At 47.5% G+C, this 12,205-nt stretch overlaps 1 protein-coding gene across 1 annotated transcript in view; it reads right to left on the bottom strand.

Annotated features, from left to right (window-relative positions):
• LOC120408299 (myosin-IIIb-like) overlaps window positions 1–12,205 on the bottom strand; it is a 121,778-nt gene that overhangs the window by 82,736 nt on the left and 26,837 nt on the right. Inside the window, exons 10-13 of the mRNA XM_039545059.1 lie at window positions 7,972–8,088; window positions 5,473–5,573; window positions 4,952–5,038; window positions 4,644–4,709 (exon numbers count right to left, since the gene is read on the bottom strand). Of these exons, the coding sequence (XP_039400993.1) occupies window positions 4,644–4,709; window positions 4,952–5,038; window positions 5,473–5,573; window positions 7,972–8,088 (371 nt within the window). The remainder of the gene's footprint in view (window positions 1–4,643; window positions 4,710–4,951; window positions 5,039–5,472; window positions 5,574–7,971; window positions 8,089–12,205) is intronic.

Genomic DNA, 12,205 nt, shown 5'->3' with positions numbered 1-12,205 from the left:
CCATATCTACTCTAGTGATACCATCATGGGACCCAACAACAACATCAGCCACATCACCAGGGGCTCATTCACCTGCACGTCTACCAATGTGATATATGCCATCATGTGCCAGCAATGCCCCTCTGCCAAGTACATTGGCCAAACTGGACAGTCTCAACGTAGAAGAATAAATGGACACAAATCAGACATCAGGAATGGTAACATACAAAAGCTAGTAGGAGAACACTCCAATCTTCCTGGACATTCAAAATAACAGATTTAAAAGTAGCCATCCTTCAACAAAAAAACTTCAAAAACAGACTTCAAAGAGAAACTGCAGAGCTACAATTCACTTGCAAACTTAACACTATTAATTTGGGCTACAAAAGCAATTTTCCCTCTCTTGGTGTTGACACCTCCTCATCAATTATTGGGAGTGGACCACATCCACCCTGACTGAATTGGCCTTGTCAACACTGGTTCTCCACTTGTAAGGTAACTCCCTTCTCTTCATGTGCCAGTATATCTGTAATTTTCACTCCATGCATCTGAAGAAGTGGGGTTTTTTACCCACAAAAGCTTATGCCCAAATAAATCTGTTAGCCATTAAGGTGCCAGCCGACTCCTCATTGTTTTTGTAAATTCACTGTAATTAATAAAGTCATATTTTGTCACAAGTGCTTGCTAATTTACAATCCTAAACTGCAAGCTCAGTGATTAATATAATTATCTCCTGGAGAGATCTAGTCACTTAATGCCCTTATGGAGTACAATTTATTAAATCCTGCATAAAGTCTTTCAAAAGAAAACTCAAACTTAAGAAGTCTTTATCCCAGTTTCAGCTGGTCCCAGACTCTCCTCCCTGAGGGTCTGTCTTCTTCCCAAATGCCTCTTGCCTGGAGTTTGGCATTCTCCACAGGCTGATTCAAGGCCCTGCAGGAGCCTTCTCACTCCCTGCAGCGTCTGCAGAAATCCACCAACAACCACCTGCATCTATCCCCGCCTTTATAGGGCTCAGGAGCCTCCTTAAAGCCTTTGGTCCAGGTGCACTGGACCCTGCTTCCTCTTAAAGGGGCCAGTCACCCTGTGACATACCCTGTTTGACAGTTCCAAAGTGAGAGAAAGTAGCAATGCTCACAACAGCCTTAGACACTATCTGGACTCACATCCTGGCTAGGATGATTTAGTTGGGGATTGGTCCTGCTTTGAGCAGGGAGTTGGACTAGATGACCTCCTGCGGTCCCTTCCAACCCTGATAGTCTATGATTCTTGTGAGCGTGGTTTCTGCAGGTATTCAGGTGACATAGTCCCACTGGCAATGGATTCAGAAGATGGGTATGAGTCCTCTGAATCAAATGGCAGTGCCATCAATACCGGGGAGGAGTGTGATCTAGCTTGACTCATAGACAGTACTGGAGGAGGAAACCACATGGTAGCCTGTGCTGTCTCAAGTCTTGGTTCTGCTTGAGGTTGCCCCAAAAGAAGCAGGGATTCCGGTTCTGTACAGACAGTGAAATTGCTTGCTACTGTATATGGAATCAATGCTAGTGATGGAAGATTTGTTGTCATCCTGTCTTGTTGGTACCAGAGGTGACATGCTCTGTGCCAATATCAGCAATCTTGAGGTTGACATCTGAATCAAAAAGCATTAATCTCTCCATACAAAGGCTGTTGGAACCATCGGCACTCATTCAGTCAGTATGGAATGATCCTGTACTGTGGGGAGCTCTTCACCAGTAGACTTGGTGCCGGTTGGTGGTGCCAGGTCCTCTGACTTGGCAGTTCTTATGAGCGCTGGATATGCCCATGCCGTGGCAGGGAGTCTCATGAGATGGGGATGACAGGCTCTTCTTTGAAGATGACTTAGAGGGAGATTTATCCCTCTTTTCTTTAAGAGAATGCTTCAATCTCCCTTCCTCACTCTTTTCCTAGTGCTGCTTACCAGTGTCCTTTGAAAACTATTTCAGAGAAGGAGCCTTGGAGCCAATCAACACTGAGCTTAATGGAGCACTCCTAAACTCCTGCAGCTGGTGTACAGAGGGTCCCCCAAGCCTGAGTCCCAGTCTGCCCTCATGGACCTGTCCATCAGAAACATTTTAAGCCAGCTCTCTCTGGATTGCATCATCCTATGCAACAACAAGCAGCAGATACCACAGTTCGAAGTAATAAGAGTCTGTCCTAGGAGCAGAGGCAGGTGTCATGGTTGTCCTTCATAAGAAGCAGTCTGAGGCAGACCACAGTTTTTAAATCCAGGCGACCTGGGCACTTTAGGAATCTGTTCTTCAGGATGGAGATGGGGAGTTAAGCCCTGAAAAATGATCCCCCTTTGCAGTTACTTACAGTAGAAAGTAACAGTTACCTAAATATAAATAAATACATATACATAAAAGCAGCAAAGAACCCTGTGGCACCTTATAGACGTTTTGGAGCATGAGCTTTCGTGGGTGAATACCCACTTCGTCGGATGCAAGTAGTGGAAATTTCCAGGGGCAGGTATATATATGCAAGCAAGACACAAGCTAGAGATAACGAGGTTAGTTCAATCAGGGAGGATGAGGCCCTGTTCTAACAGTTGAGCTGTAGATGGCATTGCGTTCTGCACGACTGTCATTTTGACCCTCTGGTGGAGTCCATGTGGAGTCGTGCACAACGCAATGCCATCTACAGCCTCAGAAACCATCCTGACATTATAATCAATGACTGTCTGGATATGTGGACTACAAGCTGTACCTATGCTACATTGAATGACATCTTCATCATCTGGACTCATGGGAAGGAGATTGTGGAAAAACAACACGATTTCAACAGCTCCAAACCACCATAACCTCAGCCTGTCAATCTACATGACAGGACTCCATGCCATCTACAGCCTCAGCTAAAACCATCCATGCATCATCTACAACCCATCCTGGACAATGATTCACACTTTCACAGGCCTTGGGTGGCAGGCCAGTCCTCCAACCTGAAGCATATTCTCACCAGTAACTGCACACCGCACCATAGTAACTCTAGCTCAGGAACCAATCCATGCAACAAACCTCGATGCCAACTCTGCCCACATATCTACACCAGCGACACCATCACAGGACCTAACCAGATCAGCCACACCAGTTCATTCACCTGCATGTCCACCAATGTAATATATGCCATCATATGCCAGCAATGCCCCTCTGCTATGTACATCGGCCAAACTGGATAGTCTCTACGGAAAAGGATAAATGGACACAAATCAGATATTAGGAATGGCAATATACAAAAACCTGTAGGAGAACACTTCAACCTCCCTGGCCACACAATAGCAGATCTTAAGGTGGCCATCCTGCAGCAAAAAAACTTCAGGACCAGACTTCAAAGAGAAATGGCTGAGCTTCAGTTCATCTGCAAATTTAACACCATCAGCTCAGGATTAAACAAAGACTGTGAATGGCTTGCCAACTACAGAACCAGTTTCTCCTCCCTTGGTTTTCACACCTCAACTGCTAGAACAGGGCCTCATCCTCCCTGATTGAACTAACCTCGTTATCTCTAGCTTGCTTCTTGCTTGCATATATATACACACACATATATACACACACACACACACACATATATATACACACACACATATACATATACACACACACACACATATACCTGCCCGTGGAAATTTCCACTACTTGCATCTGACGAAGTGGGTATTCACCCATGAAAGCTCATGCTCCAAAACGTCTGTTAGTCTATAAGGTGCCACAGGATTCTTTGCTGCTTTTACAGATCCAGACTAACATGACTACCCCTCTGATACATATACATATACTATCTATAAATAACAATACACACAAAATCAAATAATTAGCCAAATCTCAACTGGCTACGGATACAGCTCACTCCATCTCAGGCCAAGGATGGGGAGGAACTGGAGTGGCAGATGGCTGGTGCTACCTTTTATACCCTCAGAAGGGAGCACGAGGGTAGGCAGGTGCATGTATAAGCCAATGGACACTGCTAGTGAAAAGCTTCTGGTCTCAGCACATGGAATGCACGTACAACCAGGCTCTTGAAGAATTAGTTGTTTTCCTTATAAAAATGAAATACTTGTTTTTAAATAATGTTTAAGTATAATTATTTATATATATATTTTTAATCGCCACTGCTCAATAAGTGCACCCTGTCTTGTTTACTGGATGACAGACTGATCATAGATAAACAACAGTACCTGATCACATAACTAAAGACTAACGTAATGTATATGCACAAACAGGACACATGTTAAGGTTACACAGAAAAACTTAATGTTGGCCATTTCCTGGTTTTTGAGTGTTTATATGGAATTTCCTGGTACATATTTATTAGGGCTGTCGATTAATGGCCGTTAACTCATGCAATTAACTAAAAAAAAAATCACGATTAATCGCAGTTTTAATCACACTGTTCAACAATAGACTAGCAACTGAAATGTATTAAATATTTTTGGATATTTTTCTACATTTTCAAATATATTGATTTCAATGAGAACACAGGGTTGGTCCTGCTTTGAGCAGGGGGTTGGACTAGATGACCTCCTGAGGTCTCTTCCCAACTCTAATCTTCTATGATTCTCCTCAGATATCTGTTGCACCAGCACCCACAACATCTTCTCTGATCCACAGCTTGTCCCTGTACCATTCTAGTCACAATTGCCATACCTGAGGGAATGCGCTCTGCTCATCCAGGAGAGATAGCAGCCCCAGCGGCTTGGCCAGGAACAGGTCCTGCAGCAGGAGAAGGAAAAGAGATGAGCCCCTTACCTAATGGGAGTGGAGGCAGCCCATCCTCTCCTGAGAGGCCATCTCCCCTCTGTCTGCTCACTGCACTCTCTGCCTCCACCTTCAAGGGAACTTTTCCCCAGATCCTAACCCTCCCAACATTGGATACAGCACTTCCTCTCTCCCTCCCTTCGGCCCATGCCTGGGGCTAGAGGGGTCTCTCCCTTACCCAGGTCTAGGTCACTCACCAAAATGGGTTTGTTATTGTTGAATGTAATTGCTTCCCAGGGCAGCCCTTCCTCCTGGTATGCGGCCTGCTCCAGCTGGAAAATATGCTGAGACACAGAAGACAGTAAAATTGGAGCTCCCAGAAGCACCAACAGCCTTCGGCCAAGCAAATCATGCATCCTTCCCCTCGACACGCTACGTGGAAGGCAGAGTCACAGTTTCAAACCACCTCAGCACTCGTATACCTCCCCAAGACAAGATCACTGCTGTGACCTCTCCTTGCACAGTAGTCCCTCCCCTCCCCCCCCCTTGTGCCAGGCCCAGCATCCAATGGTAACCCACATGCATGAGGAGGCCCTTGCTCCTGGTCTCCACTCTGCTCCCATGGCTGGATCACAACTCTGGGCTCCCCCAGCCCGGGCGGGGTGGGGAGGGGAGGGGATACTGTACAAGGAGAGGTCACCATTCTGCCTTCCCATGGCTCTCCCAACACCCTGCGGAGCCCCCTGCCAGGCCAGAAAACATCACACTTGGAACTCACATAATTGAAGAAGTGCTGTAGCTGCTCATTGGCCAAGTTTATGCAGAGCTGCTCAAAACGATTCACCACAAAGTTCTCAAACCCAAAGATATCCAGGATCCCTGGAAGGAGGAAGAGGAGCCTCAATATAGACCCTTGCAGTCTCACCTATAGGGTGGCTGAATACTCCTTGAACTAAGCCCCCTACTTTGGCAGCTAAAGACCCCCCTCACTGAGCTCCATGCCTTCACACCAAGCTCTCATCCCCTCAGAGACTCAGCCTTGTGGGGACACCCCCCCCCATTATGCCTCTTCCACAGGCTGCCATGACACCCCTGCACTGCGTCTCTTTCCCCTCACACCAACCCCATCCCTGCAGCCAGATACACCCCAGCTCCCTACACCCCACAGAGACCCACCTCACAGAGACCAATACAAGAACTAAATCCCAGTGAACTCTAGAGGGACTCCAGCAATAATCCAAGCCCCAGCACAAGCCCTGCCCTATTGCAAAGACTGCATTCTCCCCCAGAATTACATCTGTGCAGCCAGCTTCCTCTGCAGACTGAGCCTCCCAGAGACACTGTGAAAATAAATCTTCCCCAAGGCCGCCATCTCCCTGGAATTACAACCCCGTATTCAGTCCTAGAGACACCTCCTCCCCCATGGTGCTTTGCCCCTTTGACTGTGGCCAGTACCAGATTTACTATGGCGCCAGGCCTACGGTCAAAAGGGGCCCCGGCCCGCTCTTCTCCACCCCCCGCTCTCTCCTGTGGGGGCAGAAGCTTGATGCTGCCGGCTGCTGGGGCTCTTGCTGCAGCAGGGCAGGGTCTGCTGGCAGCCAAGCTCCTGCCCTGCCTCTTCCCCCAGCATGCTACGTTCTCTCTCCTCCCCATCTCCCTGCCACTGATCAGCTGTTGGCAGGAGGGAGAGGGAAGCAGCACACTCACCACTCTGGGGAGGAGGAGGAGGAGGAGGAGAAGAGATGGGGGCGAGATCTTGGGGAAGGGGCTGGAATTGGTGCATACCCCTCCAGCCCCCTGCGTGAGCACCTCCACGACCCCAGCCCACACCCCCAGCCCCTTGCCCTGACCCCTGCATCCCCTCACACACCGCCAGCCCCCTGCACCCCCCTCACACACACCCATCCAACCCTGCACTACCCTCACACCTCCTCAGCACTTCCTTACACACCCCCAGCCCTTTGCCCTGACCCCTGCACCCCCACACCTCCCCAGCCCTGACTCCTGCATCCCCCCTCCCCTGCGCCCCCTCTCACCCACACAGCCCTGACCCCTGCACCCCCCACAGCTCCCCAGCCCTGTACTCCTGCATCCCCTCCCTCACGCCCCCCAGCCCCTGCCCTGACTCCTGCACCTCCCCACACATACCTCCAGCCCCCTGCCCTGACTCCTGCACACACACCCATATCCTCACCCCCATCCTGAGAACCAAACAGGAGCTGCCCCAGGTAAGCGCTCCACACCCCAATCTCCCTCGCCCTAGCTCCTGGCCAGACCCCGCACCCAAACATTTTTTTTTTTTTTTTTACAATATTTGGAAAGATCATTAAGTGGTCCATCGAGACCCTCTGTGATTTTCAAGTGGTCTGTGGAAAAATAAGTTAGACTACAAGAACAATCAAGGTACCTCACTTTATTTTCATTTACTTGCTATTACTTATAGGAGGAGGAAGAAAAAAAGAAAGAAAAACGGGGGTGGGGGGAGATAAGAGAGAATGTTCCTTTTCTTGGCTGGGTCCCAAGGAGGAGCCCCAAAAATGAAGCTGAGAACAGGGCTGGGGGGGCCCCCACTAACTCTAAATCCACCACTGGCTGTCACGTCACCTGGGCTGGGGATACTGACTGCGTCAGCTGATCCCCACAGTCTCCAACCTATGTGTGCAGTACAGCAGACATGGCCATGCCCACTAGCTCCTCTCCACTCCCCAGCCCACCCACCACTTGCCCCCACCTTAAGGCTTAGCCCTCTTACTTTTAAAAATGATTGCTTGCCCCTCTCCCCCCCGAGGCTTTTCTGGCAGCCCTGTTGCCAGGTATCCAGTTTTAGACTGGAAACTCCAGTAGAAAACGGTACCTGCGTGTCCGGTTAGCAGTGCTGATTGGAAACTAAGTGTCCGGTTAGAGGAGTAATCACATTAGCCTTCGCTCCTCCCACTCCCAACACCCACTCCCGAGGGCTGGAAGAGAACCTGTCCTGCAGCTGCAGGAGGGGCAACTCAATGCAGAGAGAGAAAGAGAATGGGCAAGAACCAGGTAGGTACCCGCTCTATGTGGGCAGGAGGGATCTGTTTACCCCCTCCCCAGTCCTGCTGTGCTTGCAGTTTACCCCTGACCTCTCCCTTGCTCCAGAGACCCACACTAGCTCCTGCCCCACTGTTCTTTTACCTCCGTCCCCTTTTACAATCATTCCCCAGGAGGGCCCACAAAAAGTTAAGCTGGCCCTGACTGTGGCATGTGCATTCAGGGGGCTGACAGGAGCAAAATAGTTGGGACTCACCAATCTCCCTCAGCTCCACCTCAGGATCCACATTCTCAGCCAGCAGTTCATTGATTTTGCGGACAATCCAGCCAAACACGCGGCCATATGCCACTTTAGCAATGGAGTCCCGAGCATCTGCACGGCCAGACAGTAAAGAAAGATGATCACCTAGCCACAGGTGCTCCTTCCCCTCAAAGAGCTTCTGAGCTTCCTTCTAGGACATCAAGAGGCCCTTGTAGTGAGACCCTCCTCCATCTGGAGGCCCAAGCAGGGAATGTGGGGCCTGGGCTATTTCTCTGCACACCCCCTCCCCCCATGTGATTAGTGCTCTGTCTGGGAGTAGATTATGAAGCTCCGTTGAGACCGTAACGAGCTATCCATTACAAGATGGATTTTGACCTCCACCCACCCTTAAGATTCCTTAGGAATACACTTCCACTCTACTCTGAAATTGCTCATGTGCCCTCCTGCCAGAGCACAGTCTCAGAGAAAATGTGTTTAGGAGACCCTATAAAATTGGAAATCTCATCTGTTGAAGAGCCTCACCATTTTTTAGAATAATTCCCCCAAGATTTTTGGCATAGAAACTCCCTTCACCCTTCTGTCACCAAGGATGATGCGCTCTCTCTGTACACATGATTTCTGACACTGTAGTCCTTGAGCACTAGGGCCTTTGAATATTATCTGGAAATTTGGATGGCTCTTCCGCAGACTCCTGAACTTTTGATTAAACTGTAGAAACCCTCACACAGCATTCATGCCATCCACCAGCACTCCAGACTTCAACGAGAGAACAATGGTAGGACCCACACTGGTTGGGCTGCAGGACTATATCAAGTTCGCATGCTTAGAAACTTTGCTGTCATTCTAATGAGAAGGAGAGCAAGTCAGCACCATGTCATGTATGAACCTACATGGTAGAAAGTAACTATTTTACTGTCTGGAGTGACATGAGAAGGGAGGTTTGGTAGACAGAACAAGGAGCTTTCAAACTCTCAAACTGTTTTTTTTATGCAACAGTAATTTAAAAATTCTCGGATTTCAAAAGTTTATTAAAAACAATCTATTTTAATGTACTTATTCTTAATAAAGACGTATCTGAGTTTCATTTCTTTCCTTATGAGGGAGTATAAGGAAAGAACACTTTACATGGGTTATATTTTGATACTTTACCTCTGCTTCTGACACTCATTCCTCGGTGGTGTGCTATTATGATAATCCTCTCAGAATTTCCCTCTTACATGCTACAAAGCATCGAGCACATTGTCACTGCTTTTCACCAGGAACCCTCACTTCACCAACAGCACTGTGCATGCTTCAGGCACACTTACTACATATAAAACTCCAAAGACTGTTACGGATTCGGAGTGTGGGGGCGGGGGTTAGAAAAACTGGCGCAAGATATGAATCAGTTCTCTTAAGTTCCCAAAACATTAAGGAGTTGAACAGACAGTGCCTACTCCAGCTTCCAAGGCCTTGAGCCACCGCTCTGCTCCTGAAAGAAACTAGCTCATGATTGACAAACAAATGCGTAACTTTTAATGCATGAGAACTTGACTAGCACCTGCAGATGTCCTATGGACTTCCCTATAGAAGTTTGCCCAATTCAACATGTGCCTGTGCATTGAAAGTTGTAAACATTTAGTCAGGTCTGAATTCCCATAGACACACATGTGCCATTCTAATAGAAAGCCTTATCAAACACCCTTGTTTAAATAATGAATACACATGCTCAAAGGATAATTTTTAAATCTTATCCCCTCACTTGACCTATCACTTGCTTTTGCTGTTTCAAACAGCAAGAGGTCAAAGTACACTGCTGATCAGCTGATACGCCGTAGCAGGGTCCACACAGCCAGCTGGTGCACGGCAGACTACAGTGTTGTAGATTTACACTCCAGCTTGCCACACACTAAACAGTCACGTGGACAAGCCCTCTGCATTTATATGGGCCCCATCAATGGAACATTGTTATTAATCAAAATAATAATAGTATTTCTCTTCCTTTTCCCAAGACAAAAAAGAATTGATAAGTTTGCAGAGTTTGTGACAATAACCACATATCCCTGTATTAATTGTATATTTTGATCTGTAGCTGAAATCTGATTTTTCTGTCCTATGTTCTAAGATGGGGTGGGCAAACTACAGCCAGTGGGCCACAACCGGCCCGCCAGCCGATTTAATCCGACTCTCGAGCTCCCGTGCTCCAGCCAGGTAGCAAGGTCGGGGACTGCTCTGTGCGTGTGTGCCATGGCTCCCAGAAGCAGCAGTATATCCCCCCTCCGGCTCCTACATTTAGGGGCAGCCAGGGGGCTCTGCAAGCTACTCCCGCCCCAAGCACCACCCCTGCAGCTCCCACTTGCTGGGAACCATGGCCAACGGGAGGTGCAGGGGTGGCACCTGTGGACAGAGCAGTGCACAGAGCCAGCTAGCCTCACCTACATGTAGGAGCCAGAGGGGGGATATGCCGCTGCTTCTGGTAAGTGCCACCTGCACTCCAATCTCCTCCCATGCCCCCTCCGGCACCATGAACTCCTTATTTCTGGCCCCACCCCAGAGCCCACACCCCCAGCCAGAGACCTCACCCCCTCCTGCACCCCACCCCCAATTTTGTGAGCATTCATGGCCCACCATAAAATTTCTATATTCAGACGTGGCCCTTGGGCCAAAAAGTTTGCCCATCCTGTTCTAAGTGTATTCTGAAGCTCCACAGGCTGTCTGGGCTCCTTAGCAGCAGGAGGAAAATTAACTTCTTCCTCATTAGTGAGGGTGCAACACACCTATGAGTGCAAATAACAATTACACAGCACTCAAAGACCCACCTAGAAGCTCCAGCAGACCAAGGAAACCAGTTTAGGTGGGAGGGAATACAATCCCCAGGGAATATGTTAATGATTCCAGAGACAAAACAGAGGCTAGCTTCTTAAGGGATGTCTGTCACACACACACACACACACACGATGGACTAAAACCTAACAGAAAGAGAGAGAGAAACATGCTATCTATGAGGTAACGGAAGACAGACCATCTGGCTGGTAAGCAAATATAGAAGATTAAACCTCGCCTGGAGAGACATCTGTTTTGTTTGTAAATCATCTTTTTACTCTATTAAATAAACAAGTTGCTTTTAAGCAAAAGCCATTGAGCAAATTCATATTGAGTTTTGTACCAACTGGAGCTCCCTTGGGGACTGATGTGTCTTCTTAAGATATAATGAACTGCAACATCTGAACCTGCATGTGATAAAGCTCTGAGCAGTTGCAGATGGAAGTGAGCTGATCACACTTAGGTTGGGGCTTAGTCTGAGGGCAGACATGCTGGATAGTGAATGATGTTACAGATGGCACAAGCTCTTTGAAGCACATCCCCCTTCCCACCTACATCACCTCAATTCTTGTCTGGGTAAGAATACACTACCGCCTACCTGACCAGAATGGTGATGAGGACTGTGAAATGTTCCAGGAGATGAGAGAGACTGTAAAAGTAGAAAACTCAATAATAATAATAGGGGATTTCAACTATCCCCAGATCGACGGAGTATATGTCACCTCAGGCTGAGATAAAGTTTCTAGACACCATAAATGAGTGTTTTTTGGAGCAGCTAGTCCTGGAACCCACAAGGGGAGGGGAAATTCTTAATTTAGTCCTAAGTGGAGCACAGAATTTGGCTCAAGAGGTGAATATACTTGATCCGCTCAGTAATGGCACCCATAATATAATTAAATTTAACATCCTGGGGCTCAAATTAAATGTATACCCCAATTTAAAAAAACATAGCAAGAGGACCAAAAAAGTGTTACCACTTTGTAGTGAGGACAATAGAAAGGAGCATACACTCTGGCAAGTCAAGTAAGTATAATTAGGCAGGCCAAAAAAAATTTTTTTTGAAGAGCAACTAGCAAAATACTCAAAAAACAACAGCATTTTTTTTTAAAAGTATACCCAGAAGCAGGAAGCCTGCCAAACAATCAGCGTGGCCATTGGACGACTAAGGTACTAAAAAAAAAGCACTCAAGGAAGATAAGGCCATTGCAGAGATGCTAAATGAATTCTTTGCATCAATCTTTACTGCAAAGAGATTGAGAGAGAATCCCACATCTGAGCCATTCTTTTCAGGGAACAAATCTGAGGAACTGTTCCAGATTGAGGTGTCAGTAGAGGAAGTTTTAGAACAAATTGATCAATTAAACAGTAATAAGTCACCAGAACCAGATGGTATTCACCCAAGAGTTCTGAAGGAACTCAAATATGA

Source organism: Mauremys reevesii, linkage group 6 (assembly GCF_016161935.1).
Source record: "Mauremys reevesii isolate NIE-2019 linkage group 6, ASM1616193v1, whole genome shotgun sequence".
NCBI lineage: Eukaryota > Metazoa > Chordata > Testudines > Geoemydidae > Mauremys > Mauremys reevesii.
This window is presented reverse-complemented; position numbering and strand designations above follow the sequence as displayed.